Genomic DNA, 21715 nt, shown 5'->3' with positions numbered 1-21715 from the left:
TTGCGGGTACCTGACCTGATCATTCCGGAGCAACACCGCTCATATTCGCAACAATGACGATCAATCCGACCTTTCTTGCGCAGAGGACGCGCTCCTGTACGTTTTTCGCCGTTCGCCGTATCAATTGGAGCTTCGCTGATGTGATTACCATCATCTAGCCGTCAATTGGACCGATGCCAAATCGAGGGTCATTAGGAGCTACCGCGACTGGCTGCGGGCTGTATGTGCCTCCCGATAACTTACATCTCTATCCTTTCGAACGCACACTTCACCGCGCAGGCACTGACCGGCGCAATGGCTACAGGCTCCGGAAATCCAGAAGATGTACACGCTCGGCTTCCCCATCTCCACCATCAGGACCAAGATCAGGCAGGAGTACGAAAGGCACAGATACGTCCAGCAACTGAAGACGGTGGACGTCCTCCTCTTTCACTCGCACTCCGAGTTGCAGGTACACTACACCTGGGGAAGCGGGGAATGGAGAGTGGGGCGAGAAGATCCACAGGCTGATGCTGCGTACAGGAAACTCTCAACTTCTGGAAGCAGCACCCCCACGTTCTCAAGTACTTTACGTCCGAGGAGGAAGAGCCGAGGCACAAGCTGCCCAACAACTTCATCAGCGGGTTCTTGGAGGTGAGTTGCACCGTCGTACGTTCCGAAGATCATTGCTGATGATATATTCCAGGGCCGCAACTAGACTCCTGTACAAATGCATTTCCGAGATTCCAGTGCCCGTGCTGTGCCGCAGCACTTGTTTCCACGCCTAGAACGCCGTCCCAATCCAATCCACTTTTTCGCTAAGATTTGAAAGCTACTTCTTTGCAACAAACTCGTCGCGCGCCACGGTGAACTTGTCGATGACGACGTCGCAAAGATCGGAGAGGTCTTGGAGACCCTTCTCGAGCACATCGTAGACATTGACATTGGCGTCCTCTGTCCTCCGTCAGCATTCCACTTTGTGTACCATTCTCGCATGCTTTCCACTGACCGTATGTTTGTATGCGGAGGTTCATCTTGTTCTCGGAAGGGTGGGGAATCGAATAACCGCAAAATTCGACCGAAGGGCTGTAGAGGCATTAGCTTTGGAATTACAGAGGTCTTGACTGGTTCACCGACTTCTTCATGATGATATAGCGGAGAGCATTTCCAAGCGTGTGGTCCTCGTTTTCGAACTCGAAAGATGCGGCAGTGTCTTCAGCGCCTGGCAGCTATAGGACCGTCAGCTCTGGCACTGTAGCCACAAATACTGTATGCGCTGCGTACTGTGCGGATGCGCTGCGTTTGCTCGGCCTCCACCTCCTCGGGGCCTTCATCCTCCTGGTCGGCAACGGGCGCATCGTGCATCTCCTCGTCTTGGGGTTGTCTCGTTTGCGACGGCATGGTTGCGGTTGTGATTTGGTTGGCGCAGAAGAAAGTTGGGTCGGCGGGACGGAATTCAAAGAGTCGAGGATTTGCGGCGAAGAACGGAGATTTGTTATCTTATCGATCAGCGCGGGCGGTGAACAGTCAGCGGTCCCTCTTATTGGCCCACACCAAAAAGCTCAAAGCCGACCCTTTATCATTGACGCTGCATGCGCCAGACTTTCTCAGTCCACACACAAAATTCGCAATGGCCGACAGAATACGAAGTGCGACCCTCAACCGCGACACCAACGAGACCAAGATTCAGCTCAGCCTGAACTTGGACGGTGGTGCATTGGAGCTCCCGCAAGATGCGGCCAACGGAGATGCTGAGGGCCATGCCGCCCAGCTCTCCAAGAGCCAGCACATTGACATTAACACTGGCATTGGATTCCTCGACCACATGCTCCACGCCCTTGCGAAGCACTCTGGCTGGAGTTTGAGGCTCAGGTGCCAGGGCGACCTGCACAGTACGTGACGTATTCAACTACCATGATTTCTTCGTGATTGACTCATGGTCGAAGAATGGTAATCAATGGCTAACCACCCGCCGCAGTCGACGACCACCACACCGCCGAAGACGTCTGCATCGCGCTCGGCGTCGCCTTCAAGCAAGCCCTCGGTGGCACCACCGGTCTCGCTCGCTTCGGAAGCGCATACTGCCCCCTCGACGAGGCCCTCTCGCGCGCCGTCATTGACCTGTCCAACCGCCCCTACTCCGTCATCAACCTCGGTCTGCGCCGCGAGAAGATTGGCGACCTCAGCTGCGAGATGATTCCCCACTGCCTCCAGAGCTTCGCCCAGGGTGCCGGCGTTACGCTGCACGTAGACTGCTTGCGTGGTGAGAATGACCACCACAGGGCTGAGAGCGCATTCAAGGCGCTGGCTGTGGCCACTAGGATGGCGACGACGAGGGTCAAGGGTAGGGAGGGCGAGGAGCCGAGTACCAAGGGTGTGCTTTACTGAGAAACTATCTGGAGCAGCTTGCAAGTTAAAGTGGACATAGAAGCTTGGGGCCTCGATTGTATCACGACAAAAGGCAGAATTCTGGATGCAATTAGCAGAAGACGATTTTGCAGTGGGAACTGCGGAGGTAGACTTGTCTCTGAACTACTTCGAGCCTGAAGATGAAGAAGTCATTTCACGACATGAGCTCAAGGGGCTGACGACCATCAAGGCTTTCATGACATGGCCCTGGTGTAGTCATCTCTTCGCCAAAAAAGTCATTTGAACAAATTCCAAAAAGTCACTTCAATTTTGCGCAGGTCGTTCCACGCGCGCGGTGCCCCTGACGCACTTGGTGAGCGTTCTCGTGTATTCGTCAACAGTGGAAAACAACAAAAGAAAAGCACCATCCTCTTCCTCCTCCACTACCTCCTCCACCTCACACTCCGAGGTTCCCTTCCACTTTGGTCGCCTTTGAATGCGGTTCTACTTGGTCGACTTGGCCGTCATTGACCTCCAAGGACTCGGCTTTGGATTCCATCACACCGCGCAGTGCGTCGCTCAGGCGACACTTCTCGACTCTCCTCATCTACTGCTCTTCATAACAACGGAGAACAGTTTGCCACCACTTGCAGGCCATACAAGCTCAGCTAGGTGCTGTTGATTCTACATTCTCAGGTATTTCATTCCTTTCTGAGTATAAAGTCACCGCACAATCAAAGCTGACATGCTAATTAAACCAAAGCATGCTCATCAATACAGAGACGGAGGCCCTGCAAGCTTTGCAAGCTTGGGCTACGTTCAAGGAGACTGAGGCTTCTTGCGGTCTGGAACTTCTTGCGGAGCATCTCATCCCGGAGCCCGATCCTGTCACCGAACCACCTCGGTACAGGTTGGTCAATGGCCATGTCAAGCCAGAGCTTGAACTTCTGAGGGCTGAAACCTTCTTGACCAACTTGTCCCTCGTGGTTCGCTGCGAAGGCCGCAAGACGAAGAAAATCTTTGTGCAGCTTTCAGATGATGGAACCTTGACCAACTTCGGCCAATGGATGCTTCAACACTCGGATCGTGACGACAGGGCTCAGATTGATGCCAGTCGCCTCGACCCCATTTCGGATGCGGCAACTACATCCATCATCAAGGAATACCTGAACTACGTGCACGCCGTTCAGAAGCGCGTTCATGCTCTGAACTCTGAGCGTCTGACTGCGTACAATCACGCAAAGACCCCGGTGAAGATGGATACCATTGATCAGGGTATCAAGCGAGAGGTATGCATCAATGTTTAAATCTTCAAATGTCTGCTAATTGGTAGCAGGTTCAAGCTACTGATGGCGCTTCGACTTCATCTGCCGACTCCGAAAGTATCATTCTCTCTGTCCAGTCAAGTAAGAAGCGCACTGACTCTTCATAGGGCGCGCTAAAAGACGTCGCATCGATGATGGCGACGCCAACGTTGGCAGTTTCGAATATCTCGATAAGGCCATTGCTCCCTTCTTCCAGACAACCGGGGAGCTTCTCGGTGCCGCCCAGGAAGCCTTCAATCTCTACAGTACCCTCAACTTGCCCGACGAGTCAGTCAAGGCAGCCACGAAGAGGCTTGGAGAAGCTATCGATAACCTTCGGAAGGAAAAGACTGCCCCTGCCGTCCAACAATCCGATGACTGCAAGAAGTCAAAGGGCATCAAGCGGAAGTGATGAGAACATGAGAAGCGTTCCAGAGAAATGAGACAGTGTTGGACGGAACTTCATGGGCTGTTGATCAACAATACTGGCTGGTAAGGGGCATTTGGGTGCAGAGTGCGGAAGGACAAACGAATTTGTCGTTCAGGAATCAAGGAGCAGTCACTTTTCGACCAAACAGGAGCTTCCGTAGCGTAGTAGAAAGCTTCCATGTCAAAATGGACACGCCCAGGGAGTATTCAAACGCCTTGGGCACTTGGTACCGAATTTCATTGAGTCTTTCGCGAAGAGTTGCAGGGAGCAGTCGTAGTCATGTGTACCACCGGTTTTGCTACCACGACTCCTTCAATTGAGTCACACGCGTCCTGAAAATGACACGTTCTATATGAATACAGGGTCCTCCGTCCTCCCCCTTCTCACTCCACCCTCTTCGCACAATCATGGCCGACCAAAATCCTTTCCATACCGCACCAAATTGCGTAAGCCAAGGAGCATTCGAGTACATGGGTTTTACGACTGCCATTGCCAAAGATCTGTGGAGACAATCTGTCGAACTGGCCAGCGAGTTCCAGTGTTCATTCGAGGAATTTGCATTCATTGCGCATGGATGAATTCGGGCTCGACGTCAGCGGCGACTTTGACGACTGGAATGGCTGCTTTGACGAGATCGGAATCAACCAAAAGCTGAAGGACACCATTATGCTTCCAAAGATTGCGGCGATTTGCTGCATTTTCTCCGCAAAACACTGGGTTCGCGAAGTGGTTGAAGAGAGATTTGGATTCCTGCGTCATCTTGAAGATGGCGGCGACCCGGCACACCAAACTTCCATTGCCGACTTTGATGTTGCCAGGAAGTTGCCAGGAAACACGGCGAGCTGGCAGGCAGGCTACAAGTACGCCTCTCTTGCGGTACAAGATAGCGACTCCGGGAAACTTGCCCTCTCTCATCATGTCTGAGCTTGCCCTAGCGACTTCTCTGGAGTGGGGAGAGCGGCATGCTTTACTCCCCAAAAAGAAGTTGCCGACCAATACGCAAAGTGGGCTAAATCCAGGTCCCCAGATCAAGAGGTCCTTGTCGCCAAGATCTTCGTTCCTGACCAACTATTCGAGAAGCTCGACACTCAATATCTCTTCTGTGAGGACCCAGGCCGCCCTCAGGACGACTGGAAACGCATCTTTTGGCACAGTCGTAACGGAAGAAGGCTCCCCAAAGGTTTTCCATGGGTGGAAAAGAAGGACCTTTTGAACGGTCACATTCTTAACTGGCTGCGTCGCAATTTTCGGAACCAGCAGGAGTTTGACTGCGAGACTCTGAACATCCAAGACGCCTTTCACGTAAACGGCAAACCTGCTATTCAGTGGACATGCATGACATCAGTAGCTGAGAGATATTCTTTGAGGAGCTGTGCGAGGGAAAGGTCTCATTCTTCTCAGTTGGTTCCTACAACCACCCGAAACCTGAGATTTGAGTCAATGCTAACTCAATGCGCATGCACTCGATTACTCCCAAGGCGGCCTGAATGCGACTGAGTTGCTCCGGGTCTCTACACTGCGACTTTCAGTGAAGCAGTTGTTGCACTTCAACATAACGCAGTAAATTCCCAAAATAATCCTTGGAAATCTGAAGGAATTTTGGAATATTTGTAAAGAGAGCGATCAGTCTTTCATTATTTTGACACAAATGGACTTGACTGGATGGGGGATGGTATCATGGTAAAATCTCGAAGGATTCAAGTATGGCACCAAATGCAAAAGAGGGTCTCAAAATGTGCTTGTCAAGATACCTTTTTCTCTATGGACACGCAGTCCAGCCTTCTCAAGTAAGATTCTCGACTCACTCACTGGCTTCCAAGGCCCATCCCATTCACCCTAATACGTAGTTTGATGGGCCATGCTCGCTAACAGAGCGTCCTTACAAGAATGAAAGGCTTTTCTTGCACAGTTGCAAGGCACTTGTGAGATACTCATGGGCGCCGGCCCGCACGAGGAGTAGGATGAGGAAGGACTGGCCACTTTTAAAGCTATCTGAAGAGGCTTCTGAGTTGATATTTATCATACCTCTGCTTTTTCCGTGAAGCTTCCACGCAGTGATTCTTGAAATTCTTTCGCCACACTACGGCAACCTTCTATTGCTTTCCCATCGTTGCTGTTTTGAACAGCGAGAACCCTTCCGTGCAATTTGCAAGTCCCCATGAAAATCATAGCCAAAAAAAGACCACTTCCCACTTGACGTGAAAATAATGCAAAGTTTCGAGTGGTCTTTTTCAACCAATGCTGCGCCCGGACACTGCTTTCCTACGCGCTAAATCGATGTCTCTTTCAGACATGCAGCCCAAGACGAGAATCACTGAGGACGAAGTCGCCTGCCACTCAGATATCCTGTTTCTGAAATCGTTACTGAATCTCTCGATGCTCCCCATCGCCCAACATTTCTGCGTGCTGCGGGGCCTGGCACATGACCAGGTTGGATCTTAAAGGAAGTATATCGATTATTTCCTTAACTGTCGCGTCTCCTCATCCATTGTATCTAGATCGGATGAATGGCACTGCATGTTGATCCAAGCTTTCGATGGTGAATATGGTGAATGATGAAAAGTGAACGATCTTGCCTTACGAGATTGGGTTTGCAAATCAGTAGTCCAGTTAGCAGGATCGTACTAGCTCCTGGAGTGGGAGCATCGTGGGCTCTTTTGGCCCCCATCATGATGCCCAAAAAGTCATGCCATAGCATCACGGGACCCCACGAAACTCTGGATCATTTTCTGTAGTCTCAACAAGCACAGAGACACGATCTACCATCGCTTAGGCGGAAGAGCGGGCAGATGGACGTACCTTGGAGGGAACGAGCCAACTTGGCACGAAAACAGCAGCCTCAGGATCGAAGCGAGATTATGGTATACGCCAGAGACCGCCTCGCATGCTCCCGTTGTTGAACCAAGCCAACCCCGCTTGCTGCCCTCTGTCTGTCGCCGTCAGTGCCCCAGATACGATTTTTTTGCTCAGCCTGCCCGAGCCCAGCGTGCGCCCACGTAACCAAGATCTCGCATAGAAGACTTTGTGCATGATCGGTACGCGCTGAAAAACAAACAGCCCATCTCACAGACAGCGGCTCTGCAGGGAAGCCTGGATCTGGTCCGTATCACGGCTCTCCCAGCGCCATGGGCAGAAGGATCAAAAAATCAAAAAACTACGCACGCACGCACGCACCGTCCTGCGTGTCGTCAGCCTCATTCGTATCTCAACCAGGCATGCAGCTGGCCATGCTTCGAGTGCCAGATGGATTCAGGACGGAGCCAGCAGCGCGCTCCCGCAAGGGAAGGAGTCTCAAGCCGAGCCAAAGTCGCATGTCTCATGTGGTTTCCAGATCGGTCTTGCTGCAGATGGGACGTGCTGGCAGGTTGGTCCTCAACAACGGCTTTAGTTCGCCATTTGCACGGTCCAAGCAGTCAGCCTGTCCACTGTATCCGAGTCGCGCGGTTCCTGTTTGATTCGAATATGAATGGCGGTGATTCAGGAGGGGGCGAATGGGAGTTTTGTGTTCAATTGTCTCAGCGCCATTGCCCTGAATGGTCGTCAGCCAGAACGGCCGCCGTAGTAACGCGCGAAGAGCGTAGCATTCCGAGTGGCCAGATGCATTGTTCAGCACGCCTTTTGTGCGACTCTGCCTGCTTCCACCGACGTCGATGCCCCGAGCGATTGGTGAGGGCGAATCCAAGGCCGCGACCTAGGATACGCCATCCGACATCCGCCTGCAGACTCTTCTCAACACGGCAGAAGGCGCCTATCACAGATACAGCAACCCTGCCGCTCCCTCGAGACGTCCGAAAAGGACCAAGACGAGGCTCCGTCACCGAACGACGGGTGGCAGCAAGCCTGCCGGGGAACATGGCTCGCATTCCCCGCGCCCGATGGAAGCAGCCACAAACGGACAAGCCATGATGCATGCGGCTCCGTCTGAATTCCGCGCATTTCGCATGGGATCTCGGGGCGTCCGCCCATCGTAACACACACACGGTCGACCAGCGCGTCCCTGGCGTGCTCAAGGGACGAAGACGGGGTTGACAGCAGAAGCACTGACGAGGTAAGGATACACACTCCACTGGCTCTTCACTGCGCCACTTGCGATCCTTGTTACATCAGTGGCCATGAGGAGGCAGGAGGGCAGCGGAGACGTTGCAAATCGATCTTGCGTGCATCCTCCGGCTTGTGTGCAGAGTGAGACTTGCAGAGGGCCGCCAGCGCTTCCCACTGGCTGTACCACTCGAGCGGGATGGTCAGGGCGATCAGAAAAATTCCTTTTGTCTATGCGCGTCGTGGTGGACTTTTCGAGCCCCGAGGAGGACGGGGGCAGGTATCGTGAAATCGAATGAGGCAGCTTGCAGGGTCGGAGTCCGAGCCTCGTGGTTTGACCGGTTTGTGGCTGGGACCGGGCAATGGAGCTCATATTGGACATTTAGATCGCCAGGGACTGGGTGATTGCGAAATATCGTGGAGCGCGGCGTCGGGAAGGGGCAACGATCCCTGGTGAGTCGTTGCTCAGTGTCCCAAGGTGGACAGGGCAATGTCGCGTCGCGGGCAGCATAGGTCCAGGGTCGTCGGCGTGGGCAATTGGGAGGATGCGATCGATAGGGTTCTGAGGCTGGCTTGTTGAAGTTCGGAGGGAGTTGAAGATCTGAAGGGAACGGCGAGCCAATGCGGACACACAAACAGCGGAACGATCCGACAAGCGCGCACTGGCGGAGATTACCGCCACCTTCTGCCCCGGACACAAACGGCAAAGCGCAACCGCAACCACAACATTCCCTCCTCTGTCCTCTACCCACCCTCCGCCTCGTGGTGTCGCTGTCAGTGATCTGACCCTATGCTGGATCCAATATACCACGCGCAAAAAAGATCCACATCTTGTTGATCCTACTTCCTCCCGATTCAGCGCACTGCTCAGCACCTGCCGATTGCCCTGTCCATCGTAGCAACATGCCGTCAATGACTCGACCTTTTCGGACAGAAATTTGTCAGTCCGTCTCCAGATTTCCTCAAACGGCGAATCGACGAAAAGTTTGCCTGCCAAAAAGGGCATCAAGAACGGCGGGCAATTGATCAAATGGCCGTCTTCGCCGTTGAACTTCTGCGTGGATCCCCTTCGATTCACCGGTGGCCGACGACAAATGTGACAGAATCAGAGGTCAGTCGAGACTTGCGTGGAGTTCAACACCATGGCTAACGTACTCCTAGCTGTGGCAAGTATCCAACAACCATACCAATGGGCTGCTTGTAATTTCCCCTACAACAGTAAACATGCTGCTGAAACAATAGTCTCTATACCCTCCTGGACCAGACGAAACTCGAAGAAAAGAAAAAAGTCATCCTTTCGTGGGGAGTATCGGCCTCCTGTCTCCACAGTTGCGTACTCGTCTTGTCAAGACTTCTTGGCTTAGATGAGCAGCTCCTCGACGTTCCCCGTCGCCCTACGGGCCTTGCCGTCCCTCCATCGTATCCTAGATCCGCACCGTCCACGCTTCCAGAGTAGAGAAGTGGCCGCCAAGGAGAAAGAGAACGCAACATCTCCGTCCGCTCCACCATCCGTCTTCCCCCATCCATGGCCTCTCACCCATCTGAAACCTCCATGACCTCGGTCCTGGACCCTTTGCCGTTCTAATCTCATCTCAAATCGCACCTTGCTTGGCTTTCCACACTGCGCCGCATCTCCCTGTGGTTCCTTCCGTCCTGTCAACCACGCCACCATGAGAGATCTCAGTTAGACCCATCCGGTCCGCATCTCCGCCTCTGATCCCTTCACTATGATTCGATCATCTCCAGTCTCATGCCACGGGGAACGGCGGATGTGATCGATCACTCTCACCACGCGGGCGGACGGCGGGCCTAGAAGAAAAATCGGATCTCAAGATCTCACCGAGCTCTCACCTCACCGCCGCCTCTCCACCAACTTTCTCTCTCTTTCGTGTCTATTTCCATTACCCTTGGTCTTCACTGCCACCCTCTCCGGTACCCTCAGTTGCTTTCTTTCTGCTTCACTGCCTGCCCTTCTCCACTACCATCAAAATTTTCAATGCCTCTCTTTCTCATACCCTCAATCTTTCACTACCTGCCCTTCCTCCACTACCCTCACACACGCTGCCCTGCCCTCTTCTCCATCGTCCTCAACGCCCCGGAAAAGAAGACCCACGAATCGATCAACTTTTTCTTTCTTCTTCCTTCCCACGATCTCCTCATCTCACATCTCGCCCACACACCCGCCGGCCCGCTGCGTATCTAACAGCATCTCTTTTTCCCGTCCGTCTTCTTCTTCCTCCTCATTCCCCGAATCGCCGCGGACCCTGGCCACAGCCGCGACGGAGCCACGGCCGCTTCCATATTTGGTTCTGCCTTCTACAACCACAACACCGTGCAGAATCTGGTCCAGACTTGCGGCGCTTACTCAAACCAGCGTCTCTCCGCCTGCCAGCCAACCCGCCCGTCCGCTTCAGAGCGCGCTGTCTCTCCTCCGGGGCGTCTAGGTAGAGAGTTGCCGCTTGGCCCGTCTATCTCTTTTCTCTGGGCAGCATGCTTCACCGGTGGCGGCCCCGCTCCGCCCGCCCGCCCAGTCCCCGCCTGCGGCTGTTGTTTTGCTTCGTCCTCCTGCATGAATGTAGTGCGCGGCCATGCATTCGTCCGGTGGGTTTGAGATGTTATCAGAATCCACGGAATCGGCTCCGTTCAATGCTGTATGGGAGTGATTTTGGGGCTTTGGTCTTGTGTAGACGGTGTCGATTAGGTAAGTGTGGTGGTTTGGTCGGTCTCTCACCGCTGAAGTCTCTGAAGCGCCGAGGAGCGGACGAGATGGGATTGGCTGGAGGAATGACTGACTGGACGATTGTCCAACTGACAAGTCGGTTTTCCTTTCCAGAGCGCCAGTGTGTTGACGTGTCTGTAGTTTGTTGGGATAGCTAGCGAATTGATTCGAGTGTGCAATGTTGTCGTCCATGCAGAAGAAAATGGTGTGCTAGATGGCATGATGATGCAGTAAACAAGGCTTCAGTCAGTCACCGTGAATTTCATGGTCATGTATTGCACAGGTGAATTTTGCATGGAGTTAGCCTCCTGTCTCCCCTTACATGCGTTGGTCAGTGACTTGGCCGCCTCTGCCCCGCTAGGACTACCAAGACAGTGAACAATCGAACGCTCCACACGTCCCGTCCTCGCCCCTCCTACACCAACCCAACAACACTTCCCGTCCATCATCATCTCATCGGTCCGGACCAATGCAGTCCAGTCCAGTCCAGTCCAGTCCAGTCCAGCTTAGCTCGGAGACAACCAGTCACCGAGCGGCAAACAGGGGGCAGACACCACCTAGCCACGCAAAGGCCGCGTATAGACAGCCGCCGACTGCCCCAGATGTAACAAGTCGACAAACGCAGAGTCTTCAAGGGCAGGAAGAGATGGTGTGTATGTGAGATGTATCACTCTCTCAGTTCTTTGCTGCCCGCAGGCTAGCTGGCTGGCTGGCTCGGAGCTCAGCTGAGTGCGAGCGTTAGAGGTCGATCCGCTTTGGCGGTTGTTGTCTGTGCTGTGCTGGCGTTGTGTGACGGCGATTTGAGTGGTGATGTTGAGATGGTCGTTGTCGTGGTCGTCATCGTGGGAGAGGAGGTGTCGATTGCCACTGACGGTTTGCCACTCACCTGGTTTCTCAGCCGACCCGGTCTGGACTGGACGGGGACTTGATTATGGTGAAAGTGAGTTGGCAAATTGATACGCAGGAGGCGATGGGAAAGACGGTATGGCAATTTCGAAGATGGGTCGGAAATCGAAGTGAGGATGGACCTCTATGGCTGGGCGGAGACAAGTGATTCAGACGTACGCGCTTGTCCTGAGGCACCTATTCACTTCGCTGGATACAGATGATGGCAGTTCTGCGTACCTCGTACTATCTCTTACCTATTCTGTCTATCTGTCTAGGTAGCGATTCAATGTCCTACGAGGCACCAACTTTGTTGTTCCTCCTCTCCCCTTTCCTTCCATCACAACGCTGAACGGCCAAAGAGGCCTCCCATCCCTGGCCGCCCGTTGCCAGGAACCTCGCGCGGCTCGCTCGCCCCGTCCCGCCCCGTCCCGCCCCGTCCGTTCGTCCCTTGTCCCCGTCCCGTCCCATATCATCAACCTGAAACCTGCTGGGGATGTGTGGTGTTCTTAAGCCCGGCGACCGCGCACAGCCAGTACCCAGCTACTGTTTGAAATATCAATCCGCACACGCACGCAGAGCCCTTGTACGAGTGCAAACCCATTTGGCAGTCTAGACGAAGCTGCTGCTGCTGCTCCGCTCCACTCTGCGGCTTCCGCGAGGCCATCCCCGCGCGTTTCAGAGAAAACGACAACGTCCGAGGTCTAGACAAGCAACGGCGACAGGCGCAAGGGCAGCGGAGAAGAGCAAATAAGGGAAAGGGTGCCGGTGGTAGCTCGAAGGTATAACTCAAATACTTACCAGTACCGAGGATCGGGGACTGTGGGATTGGGACCCCTCCGACGCGTGGGATGTGATGGCGATGGCGATAGCGATGCGATTGCTTAAGTCAGTCAGTTATTCATTCATTCATCCACTTCATCAGCGGGATGTCAGGCAAGTTGGCGAGAAATAGGCGAAAATTATGGTTCGTGAAGTAGCAAGAGGAATAGGGTAGCGAGGCGCGCGGAGGAATCGACGCTCCAAGGCGAGGGCCGGCCCGCGATTTAGACGTTTGATCGCGGTTGTCGGGGAGCCCTGCGGATCGCAGGATCCCTTGACTAAGGTCCCCAAGTGATGGGCGAGTGGTAGGTAATAGCAGAATCTGTGTTTTGTCACTCTTTTCTTGGCCTGGCGCAATGATGATTGACGGAGTTGGGATGCCTGACATTGTTGACCCCGTCGTGGGCTGGGGAGTGAGGGTCCAGCTGTGGGGCCGTCGCCTCGACGCGCCGCCTCGCCTATGTCCGCGTGTCGACTGGGCTGCGTCGTCAAGCTGAAGGCTATCTCAACGGTAGTTCTCTTCCCGGGCCAGACTCGCAGCCCACTGGTCGATGGCTTTGCTTATCCCGCTCTCGGCGAATCGTCCTGGGGAAGCGTGGCTTTGTCGATTCTCCCGCTGTTTTTGCTGTGCGCGTGGCCGAGATTCGCGATTCTGTCATTTTTTTCGTTTCCATTTTGCGCCGACTCGGCCCTTGGTGCAAAATTTTCGCAGCGCCCGGGATCAATATCTACCCCTTTTTTAATGCACCAACAAGCAGAATTGCAATCGTTTGGCACGAATTGATGTTGCTGAAACCAATCGTGTCTCTGCCAAATGCTGTCCCAGTGTCGTGGGGTTCAGAAGCGCGGCCGCGGTTGCAGAGAGCCAACAGCGTCAACAAACAGACCCGGCGGACAGGGCGGGGCGGGACAAGACTGATCGCGGGGTTAAGAAGAGCGTTGGAGTCCGGATAGGAACCAAACGTTTGGCAAGTGGGGCGATGTAGGAGCGCTGCGGCGGTGCTCTCCTTGCGGCGCGGCATCGTGACGAGCGGTCGGCAAGGCCATGCTGACAGAGCCCCGTTGCGCGCTCAGGTCTGGACCACAGCGTAGACTCGTCGCGAGAGCATTTCAAAGGATGACAAAAGTGACCCAAAATCTTGCCATAAATGCCCCGATCACCGGCGGGGAACGATCGAGGGGGTGGTTTTTAATTAGACTGAAGCAGGGGGTCTTTATTGAAAGGTTCCGACGATGCTGAGATGCTGGCGATGCGGGTTGAGATGCGATGGGCACGCGATGGTGGTAAGAATGACGATGCGAAGTTGGTGGGCAGCGGGGCACGTGCGCTGCGGGTGATGCGGCGGGTGGAAGTAGGAAGCGGCCTTCCGGTCTGAGAGGCTTGCCAGGGTTACGGACAAGGTGACCAGTAAGAGGGAGTGGTTTACGACCATCTGGTATGAAGGGGCCGCGAAGTTCTTGAGCGAGATGGAGGATGCGACAATTTTGGCAGAAAGGATTGCAGATGCAGATGCATATGCAGGGGGTAAAGCAACGATGTGCGCCGCCGACCCTGGAGCGGCTCATGTTCCGATGCCTTTGGACAATAGGGCAGCCGTCGACGACGCAAGCGACGAACGAAAAAAAAAAAGGCCACTGGAGGGACCAGTTGTCGGGGAGTCCATCGGCTTGTGGAAAGAAAAACGAAGCAAAATTCATGGTCCGGGGAGCTGGCGACACGGATCGAGGTGTGTTAAGCCCAGCAAGCGTTCATCAAAATGGAAACAAAGCTTTGCATGATGCGGACCTGAAGTGAGGCCAATATCCGAAGTCAGTCGAGTCCCGAGGGCGCGGGTAGGGCGCTGGTGAAGGACGCAGGCTGGCCGTGGGCTGGGAGGATGGTTTTGGAAGCAGTACGCAGACAACTGTGAAGTCTATGACGAAGTTTCCAAGGCAAAGTAATGCGACGATGCATCATGAGGTAAGTAGCAAGCAGGTTGGAAGCAGGGCGGCCAAGCGACGACGTTGGAGGCTCCCGTCGCGGATGGTGCCGCAAACAGGACCTAGGCCAGACGAGAACTAGCGGCGGGCGGGTCGACGGGAAACCAAACGCCCTGGCCTGACCTGGCGCAAATCGCATCGACTGCACTCCTGGTCCAAGATACCCCGAGCTCCTTACTGCAATGCCTTTGCAGCCTTGGCCCCAGCGCGCTGGAAGCAGATCCGGTCCTCATGCGGTAATCCATAGCCCTGTTAGACATGTTCAGAAGGGAAATGGCACGTGCTGGCAAGACATGATCTCTGACCGTCCTGACGAAGCTTGCGGGGCCGATGGGCCTGGAGAAGCTCCTAGACCCACCGGCACGTCGTCCAATCAGACCATCCATGGCCTTTAATCGCGGAGCTCGGCCTTTGGCATGTTGACCAGACGCTGAATTGGTCTGAATTCGAGCCAGACGTCACTGGATTTGGACACACTGCCGTTCGTGAGACGTGCAAAGGGTTGTGGCTAGCTGAGGCCCAAGGCTTGGGGGTGGATTGGCGATGGAGCATGAGAGCATCTGGAGTACGATTCTAGGCTTGCGCAATCAATCTGGTGGGCGGCAGTGTTGCTCGAGGCAACATTTCGACGACAGATGGACATGCAGTTGGCCGCGGGGAGCCTTCCCGTTTGGATGTTGGATTAATATCAGTAGATTCAGAGGATCCGTAGGCGCGGCGGGATGGAGGACAGGTCGACCTATTGGTCAAGCTGGCGGGTAGCGGCAAACCAAGCTTCTAGATGCGGAGAGACACAGGTTACAGCGCAGGGCTCTTGCAGTGAGGCTGGGCTTCAGGTGGTGGTGAAACCGGGACAGGAGCATGGATGGGCTGGCGTGATGGGGAGGGCGCCACGGTTTCCCAAGGATTTTTGGCGCAGAATCATGACGGATTTGGACTCTGTCATATTCTCGACGACAACATGGACATCAGGGTCCTGTGCGTCGTCGGCAAGGCGGCAGGTTGGAAGCGGGTGGAGCTACTGCAGGTCCATGGACCAAGATCGTCGTCGAATGGTACATAGGGACGGAGCAACAGATGAATTGGCTAGGTGGCCGTTGGGGCGGGGAATCGGCGCGTCGTCGCCTGGGCAGGTCGAGGACGAGTGAGTGGACGACATGAAACCGGATATCTACCCCAGATTGCGTCAAGGCGAATCGAAGAGTCTACACAGGCCCGGCAATGGGGTTGTGTGCGAGGTCAGCGTTTCAAGCAGGCAGATTCGGAGCGGAAGGAGACCAGAGCAGGCGGGGAGCGCATGAGCCATGGCGTGGGAGAGAGGGCGGCGGCGGAGAGGCTGCCCAAAGCAGAGAAGCTGGCGGTGGGTTTTGTTCGCGGGAGCGCCCAGGCGTATCGCGGCCCGAGACTGTGGGACGGCGACGTTTGGACAGGATTGTGCATCGATCGAGGGAGGGAGATGCAGGTGCAGGAGCAGGAGCAGGAGCAGGAGCAGGAATCAGCCTCTATGCGGAAGGACGAGATGAAGGAGAGATGTGGTTGTGGTGGTGGCAGGGGTGTGTATGAGTTGGCAGGGGGCGTACACGACTTTTCCAGGGGGCGACACCCCGAAAAGCTCCGCCTGGGATGGGCCCTGTCGCGTGGCTGCAGGTCAACTCATCGACCCAGACTGTCGGGACTGGCTGCAGCACTTTGGAGAAGTGGTATGATGAGGCCCCGGTGCCTGGACGACAGGCGTCTGCCGTCCTCTGTGGCGACGCCGCGCCCACGGTATGGCCTTAGCATTTTGCATCGAGTGCAAAGAGATTCAAAATCGTCGTCCGCGGAGCCAAGCCTCCATCCAGCTGATGTGGCGCCTCTCAGACCTCGCGGCCCGCCCTCCTCACCACCACACAACACACTCCACACACCACTCCAGATGCACCCGTCCCAGAACGCAGTCAACCACCCAGACAAGAAAAAACAACCATTACGCTTTCCACCATTTCGGCTCGCCCATGCCAGTGGGTCGCCGATGCCTGTCGTCCGCTTCAGCTTCACCACCTGTGCCTCGCACCGCACCGCTTCAGAAGGACTCGTCCCTCTGAACCCCACGCCCAAGCCGCACCACTCTGAGGGCGACGGGAGCTTCGGGAAGAGGCCGATGGCGGGCGCAAACGCGGGCGCGGGCGGACGGCTCGCACCTACGACCCAAGGCTGCGTCGTATCGGCTGAGGCGTGGGAGCGCGCAAAAAGAGAAGAGACTTGGGGCACATCTCTCATCTCCAGAATCAGATTCAACCCAAGCAAGCAAGCCCACGCACGCTGAGACGTCGCCTTCGTAATGCCATGCCACTCGACCACTCGAGCCTCTGTGCGCGCTGCAATAAGCACGCCTCCTCTTGTTGCCCGGACCCTGACCGACCACCCACTCCACTCCGTCCGATCAACACAACCAGCCATAGCTCCGCGCCCCTTGACCTTGCCCGCCCGCAAACCCTATGCCCTCTTTTCATCCACCCACTCCGATCTGGGGCCGTGCTCATGCCCCCCCGGCACAAGTCCACCACCTTTTGGTCCCCCCCCCCCCCCCCCCCCGGTCTGCTGCTCCGTCATCCTCGACCATCCCTGCCGCCAGTCCAGAGCCCGTCTCAGCACCCATTTCGTGTATAAACTGTCCTCACGCATCAACTGCCAACAAGTCTTCGATTAAGCTCCGCCACAGCCTCTCTCTCCTCCGTACAACCCAAAGACACCTGTCCAACCGTCTTGTACTTGTACTCGCATACACCCGCCTCTACTCGTCTCGCTTCTTGTTTCAACCACCCCATCAGTCACACAGCATCTCCTCTCCACACGCCTCTGGTATCATCTTGTCTTTCACCACCTCTCAGAATGACAGAAGTCATGGCTCCCCAGCACACCGGAACATGGCCACGACGACCCGATCACAACATGCACATGGCTTCCATCAACGTCCCCGGTTTGCCTGCTCCATACGACACTTCGTCCACGCGCCTGGCCGTCATGCCTACCTCTCAGCCGTACCAGACGACCAACTACGACCAGTCAGTGCCTTACATCAACAACACCTCGGCACCGACAACTAGTATGCCATCATACTCGACTTCGTATGCCTATGAGCCGCTTGAGACCACTTCCTTCAACTTTCAGAGCGGCTTCAACTCCAACTATCCACCAGTCTCCGCATCCTCGTCCTCCTACCTCTCTGGCTCTCTGCTGCCTTCGGCAACGTCCCAAACAAACTACTCGAGCAGGCCTTACCGCAAGACTGAGCTGCCTTCTCCGGTCGAGCCCTACCAGCAGTTGGCCGAGCTCAGCTTGGGAGAAGAAAGGAAGCCCCCTCGCTCCGCGGACTCGGAGAATGGCACTGGTGCCGTCTTCCATACTCACATCGACAACCTCATGAGGACCATTCAGGCCAACCAGAAGCCTGCAAAGCCACCCAAGGCGCCTTCGAACTCGAACGTGAGTTGAGACCCTTGGGAGAACCGTCACCGTTTACTGACTCAATGCCCAGAAGCCAAGCCTTAAGCCCAAAAAGTACCGTTGCGACGTGCCAAAATGTGAAATGAGCTTTTCGCAAAAGACCCATCTCGACATTCACATGCGAAAGCACACTGGACACAAGCCATTTGTAAGCAGGTCGCGACAACTCTCTTTCGTGCCACGACTAACTGGATGCAATAGGTCTGCCGCTCCCCTGGCTGCGACAAGAGATTTTCTCAAATGGGAAACCTCAAGGTGAGCGCATCGACTTCAATCGAGAGATTTTCAGCTAATCATCCCGCAGACCCACGAGCGCCGTCACACTGGCGAAAAGCCCTTCCCATGTGAATTGTGCGGCAAGTCTTTTGCGCAGCGCGGCAACGTGCGCCAACACATGAACACCCACTCTCGCGCGAAGCCATTTACTTGCAAATTCGACAGCTGTGGCAAGATGTTCTCGCAGCTCGGAAACCTCAAGGTAAGCTAAGCAGACCGCTAAATAGGATTGCGAAGGCTGACGGTCGTAAAGTCTCACCAGAACAAATTCCACTGCCATGAGCTGCGCACGTTGATGGCCAGGTTCAGTTCCCTTCGTCCCGGCGACATCGTCTCAGACAAGGACAAGGAACTGTGGGAATATTTTTCAGACATGTACAAAAACTCCAACAGGGGCATCAAGGGCCGAGGCAAGGACATTCGCGTCGGCCCAGCACCGCTTGGTACCCCAGCGCATGCCCCGTCCTCGTCGCCGGCGTCTGGTCCTGTGGTGACTTCAGCCATGACACCGAGTCCATACATCCCGACAAGCGTCGGAATGCACAGCCCTTACAGCTCGGTCTCGACGACAAGTTCTCACGGTTCATACGCCAGCAGTGGTACAGCAGCCAGCCACGCCATGAGCGCAACACACTACAGTCGCAGTGTTGGAAGTCGCAGTCCCTCCATGTCAAGCGTAGACTCGGAGATGCACCACCACCACCCGCAACAACAACATAACCAGCACTTTGGATACGGTGGCGGCCCAACATCCTACAGCCTGCCTCAGCCGCAACCTCAACATTTGCGACAGCAAATCCACCCATCGCCGGCACAATACCAACAGCCGCAAGCTACGTCGTACCCCGGGTACGGCGGCGCAATGTACTGAATCAGCTCTCCGAATCATGACACATGTCCCCCGAATAGACGAGACTCCAGAGGAGCATGAAGGCATGGCGATGTCGAGAAGATGGGGATGAGGTTTGGGGTCTGAACGCGGCTGCGCGGCGAGGCTGCAGCGCGGCAGCGGACTCGAGCTAGGATCTGCGATCTTCGCCGGGTCCTATTGCATTCTTTATCGAGACGGTCGATATACCGTACTTCCGGTGGGTCAAACCGACCCCTGGCTTGGCTAATGGGTAGAGAGGGGCGAACTGGTGTCTTTGTGGATAATTTCTTTTGTGTATTCCTGTCTTTCATTTGTTATTTCGGGTATGGCGTTACCTCTGTCTACACTATGCGGATCTTCAAAGGTTTTCTGTTCATCTACTGTTGTACATTTTTTTTCACCTTGTCTCTGATGTTTCGATTCGTATCTTTTCTTTTTCGGCCTGGTTCCTTCATCGATCTGGCAGCAGGAGCTCAAGGGGGTGGAGCGTTACGGAGATTTGGGATCGAGGCAATCCCGGACAAAACCTGTCATTCAACATTATTGGAGTCTAGAAGCTAGTTGATGCCGCGTCCTTTCTGCCCCTTTTCGGCTGCGGCTTATCCCTCTTACGAGATGTATATAGATTCTGTATCACTTAGCCCTCACACCACCGTGTACCAACCCCTCGGCCCCATCTTCACGTCTGTCGTTGATTGTTTATTCTGCTCGCGTATGCCGGCGCTGTTTCACCTTGTTGCTTCTAGATGTGTTCGTTTGCCATGGCGGCCCTGCCGTACCATGTTGGCGTCGTGTTGGGATGTGCGAATACCCTCTGGTCGACGATTGAATTTTGACAATGCCGATTGTTTTCCGAGTCTGTAGAGTCAATGACGAGCTGTGGGCACTGGAATTTGGAGCAGAATTTTCCTTTGCACGACGCGAGCGACATGATGAGACTTGTCGCATCGACGCTGGAGCTCCAAAAATGCGGCCCTTTGATTGGCTCGGTGGGCCTCGCTTGGTGCGCTAATGGCATCATTTCTCGTCATGTCAGTTTGCTTCGCTCGCTTCTAATCTGCGAATGACTTGGAGAATCCATCTGACTACTGCGCAAGCAAGATACGATCTGAATCTTGCATCGGAGCCTTTCAACCCCCCCGGATCTCAGTCGATTTTGAGCACTACGTGCATCCTCTCTTCTTCCTAGATGAGCGAGCCACCTCACAAGCGCGCGCGTCTGACCTGGCCTCAGCACCACCACAAAAATACGACCCGGCAAGCGCAACAACCACCATGAGTCGAAAAATAAAGTCCAGCTTAATCTTACCACGGTCTGTCCACCACGGCACTGCACTGCACATCCCTGTCCAGCCTAACGTACGTACGGCACGTTACCGAGTTGCTGGATACGCGCCAGCCGACGGCGACCAACGAGCAGCATCACTTCTGAATCGAGACGCGCGCTCTGTGGCTGCTGCCTCCCGTCTCCGAGTGTCCGATCCGGGCCCAGCTAGGAGGACCAGCCAGCGCATCGTTGTCGTATACGTACGACGACCGCTGACTGCACGACTGACTCTGGTCGACTCGCGCGCGACATGACCTCGCACGGCACGTTGGCGTCGTGGCCTGGCTGCTGGGGAATTCGCGGTAACAGACGACAGACCGCTTCTCCGACGTTGGGTCGACGACCACGGCCATCCATGGAGACAGAGACAGTAGTCTGTCTGTCGGTGTCTGCCGCCCGCCCGCGTTCCCGCGCGCCACACTGACCGCTGCCGAATATCTAATCTCTTGTTTCCATGCCCTTGAGTTCATTTGCCATCGCCATTTCAACGTCTCACTCGCCCTGACTATTCACCAACCGCAGGCTTGGAACCAAGACAAATTAGCAAAGAGAAAAACATGTCAAGAAACAACCCCCATTCTTCGCGCCACCGCGGCATTGGCAAGCGCAGTCACAGCGAGCGCGCGAAGAAATCCCGGGATCCCTTGCCAAACACCCCCTTGCCCCCTCTGTCACGCTACCACTAGCACCCCCGTTCCCCCACACAACCACCTCATCATCTTTCTCCACGTCGCCAATCCGCCCCGTCTGCGCCGTCCAATGGCAACGGCCAAACCCAACTGTCCCGGAGACCCTTTTTGTTGAGAGCAAACCGGAAAAATTCTGCTGCTGGAGACTTCGCTGCCTGCTACTGGCCCGTCGACGGCCGACCTGCGACAACACCCCCGCGCTGCCGGCGGGCGACCAAACCATGAGATGAGAGCCCTATCGGCTCGGCCAGACTGGACCAGGCTAGACCCTTTTCTTAATCGTCATGTCATGGATGGATGGGTGCGGGTTTTTCCTGCCTGACCTTGCCGTGCCTGCCCTATCCGCACAATATTCCAATGCTATCCGCCAACGAGAAGGCGGGCTGTAGCAGACGGGTTGAATTTTTGCGGCAGCGTCTCAGGCCATTGGCCGGGCAGCCGGCTCCGGGAGCCTCCGAGGAAATGCGAATTAATCGTATCATCTGGCTGTGTCCACGGCTGGTGCGTGGTGTTGTGGCTTTGCCCGTCCGCCGTGGTTTCAATTCCTTCCTTTTTCCCGC

General features: G+C 55.2%; 11 protein-coding genes across 11 annotated transcripts; 8 read left to right on the top strand and 3 right to left on the bottom strand.

The window, feature by feature from the left end:
• Positions 1-53: 53 nt before the first annotated feature.
• BKA78DRAFT_348452 (uncharacterized protein) lies at positions 54-697 on the top strand (the record flags this gene model as incomplete). The annotated part of the gene is made up of 5 exons (XM_066890641.1): positions 54-96; positions 159-220; positions 305-451; positions 523-633; positions 686-697. The coding sequence occupies 5 exons, from the start codon at positions 54-56 to the stop codon at positions 695-697; spliced, it is 375 nt and encodes a 124-aa protein (XP_066749025.1).
• Positions 698-811: 114 nt separating this feature from the next.
• Positions 812-1380, bottom strand: BKA78DRAFT_348451 (DNA-directed RNA polymerase; the record flags this gene model as incomplete). Its single annotated transcript, XM_066890640.1, has 4 exons — positions 812-933; positions 989-1065; positions 1093-1208; positions 1264-1380. The coding sequence occupies 4 exons, from the start codon at positions 1378-1380 to the stop codon at positions 812-814; spliced, it is 432 nt and encodes a 143-aa protein (XP_066749024.1).
• A 194-nt stretch (positions 1381-1574) lies between these two features.
• BKA78DRAFT_301725 (Imidazoleglycerol-phosphate dehydratase-domain-containing protein) lies at positions 1575-2779 on the top strand. The gene is made up of 2 exons (XM_066887381.1): positions 1575-1871; positions 1958-2779. Exons 1-2 carry the CDS (start codon positions 1610-1612, stop codon positions 2365-2367), a joined length of 672 nt encoding a protein of 223 aa, XP_066749023.1. The 5' UTR covers positions 1575-1609; the 3' UTR covers positions 2368-2779.
• A 335-nt stretch (positions 2780-3114) lies between these two features.
• On the top strand, positions 3115-4234 carry BKA78DRAFT_301723 (uncharacterized protein). Its single transcript, XM_066887380.1, has 3 exons — positions 3115-3617; positions 3665-3710; positions 3761-4234. Exons 1-3 carry the CDS (start codon positions 3396-3398, stop codon positions 4042-4044), a joined length of 552 nt encoding a protein of 183 aa, XP_066749022.1. The 5' UTR covers positions 3115-3395; the 3' UTR covers positions 4045-4234.
• A 235-nt stretch (positions 4235-4469) lies between these two features.
• BKA78DRAFT_358629 (uncharacterized protein) lies at positions 4470-5559 on the top strand (the record flags this gene model as incomplete). The annotated part of the gene is made up of 3 exons (XM_066892359.1): positions 4470-4508; positions 4561-4922; positions 4998-5559. 3 exons carry the CDS (start codon positions 4470-4472, stop codon positions 5557-5559), a joined length of 963 nt encoding a protein of 320 aa, XP_066749021.1.
• A 1640-nt stretch (positions 5560-7199) lies between these two features.
• On the top strand, positions 7200-8071 carry BKA78DRAFT_6595 (uncharacterized protein). The gene has a single exon (XM_066893536.1). The coding sequence runs from the start codon at positions 7306-7308 to the stop codon at positions 7966-7968; it is 663 nt and encodes a 220-aa protein (XP_066749020.1). The 5' UTR covers positions 7200-7305; the 3' UTR covers positions 7969-8071.
• A 370-nt stretch (positions 8072-8441) lies between these two features.
• On the bottom strand, positions 8442-9247 carry BKA78DRAFT_6611 (uncharacterized protein). The gene has a single exon (XM_066893540.1). It carries the CDS (start codon positions 9104-9106, stop codon positions 8483-8485), a length of 624 nt encoding a protein of 207 aa, XP_066749019.1. The 5' UTR covers positions 9107-9247; the 3' UTR covers positions 8442-8482.
• Positions 9248-13473: 4226 nt separating this feature from the next.
• On the bottom strand, positions 13474-14396 carry BKA78DRAFT_6604 (uncharacterized protein). The gene has a single exon (XM_066893538.1). The coding sequence runs from the start codon at positions 14222-14224 to the stop codon at positions 13637-13639; it is 588 nt and encodes a 195-aa protein (XP_066749018.1). The 5' UTR covers positions 14225-14396; the 3' UTR covers positions 13474-13636.
• Positions 14397-15647: 1251 nt separating this feature from the next.
• Positions 15648-17049, top strand: BKA78DRAFT_358627 (uncharacterized protein; the record flags this gene model as incomplete). The annotated part of the gene is made up of 1 exon (XM_066892358.1): positions 15648-17049. A coding segment is annotated over one exon (1164 nt), but the record flags the coding sequence as incomplete, so codon positions are not given.
• Positions 17050-17437: 388 nt separating this feature from the next.
• BKA78DRAFT_348447 (uncharacterized protein) lies at positions 17438-19139 on the top strand (the record flags this gene model as incomplete). The annotated part of the gene is made up of 5 exons (XM_066890639.1): positions 17438-17971; positions 18024-18140; positions 18194-18247; positions 18297-18470; positions 18522-19139. 5 exons carry the CDS (start codon positions 17438-17440, stop codon positions 19137-19139), a joined length of 1497 nt encoding a protein of 498 aa, XP_066749016.1.
• A 123-nt stretch (positions 19140-19262) lies between these two features.
• Positions 19263-19769, top strand: BKA78DRAFT_6577 (uncharacterized protein). The gene has a single exon (XM_066893534.1). It carries the CDS (start codon positions 19386-19388, stop codon positions 19698-19700), a length of 315 nt encoding a protein of 104 aa, XP_066749015.1. The 5' UTR covers positions 19263-19385; the 3' UTR covers positions 19701-19769.
• Positions 19770-21715: the final 1946 nt, after the last annotated feature.

This window comes from Phyllosticta capitalensis (assembly GCF_038381095.1).
Source record: "Phyllosticta capitalensis strain CBS 128856 chromosome Unknown BKA78scaffold_1, whole genome shotgun sequence".
Classification (NCBI taxonomy): domain Eukaryota; kingdom Fungi; phylum Ascomycota; class Dothideomycetes; order Botryosphaeriales; family Phyllostictaceae; genus Phyllosticta; species Phyllosticta capitalensis.
Note: the sequence above shows the minus strand (reverse complement) of the source record. Positions and strands in the feature narration are given on the sequence as shown.

What these genes read in the sequence shown, in the direction of transcription:
- BKA78DRAFT_6611 (XM_066893540.1), bottom strand. Translation starts at nt 9,106, where the DNA reads ATGCCCTTTTTGGCAGGCAAACTTTTCGTCGATTCGCCGTTTGAGGAA.
- BKA78DRAFT_301723 (XM_066887380.1), top strand. Translation starts at nt 3,396, where the DNA reads ATGCTTCAACACTCGGATCGTGACGACAGGGCTCAGATTGATGCCAGT. An exon ending in ATCAGGGTATCAAGCGAGAG is followed by an intron (nt 3,618 to 3,664) that starts GTATGCATCAAT and finishes AATTGGTAGCAG; the next exon opens with GTTCAAGCTACTGATGGCGC. An exon ending in TTCATCTGCCGACTCCGAAA is followed by an intron (nt 3,711 to 3,760) that starts GTATCATTCTCT and finishes GACTCTTCATAG; the next exon opens with GGCGCGCTAAAAGACGTCGC.
- BKA78DRAFT_6604 (XM_066893538.1), bottom strand. Translation starts at nt 14,224, where the DNA reads ATGAATTTTGCTTCGTTTTTCTTTCCACAAGCCGATGGACTCCCCGAC.
- BKA78DRAFT_6577 (XM_066893534.1), top strand. Translation starts at nt 19,386, where the DNA reads ATGGGTAGAGAGGGGCGAACTGGTGTCTTTGTGGATAATTTCTTTTGT.
- BKA78DRAFT_301725 (XM_066887381.1), top strand. Translation starts at nt 1,610, where the DNA reads ATGGCCGACAGAATACGAAGTGCGACCCTCAACCGCGACACCAACGAG. An exon ending in GTGCCAGGGCGACCTGCACA is followed by an intron (nt 1,872 to 1,957) that starts GTACGTGACGTA and finishes CACCCGCCGCAG; the next exon opens with TCGACGACCACCACACCGCC.
- BKA78DRAFT_6595 (XM_066893536.1), top strand. Translation starts at nt 7,306, where the DNA reads ATGGATTCAGGACGGAGCCAGCAGCGCGCTCCCGCAAGGGAAGGAGTC.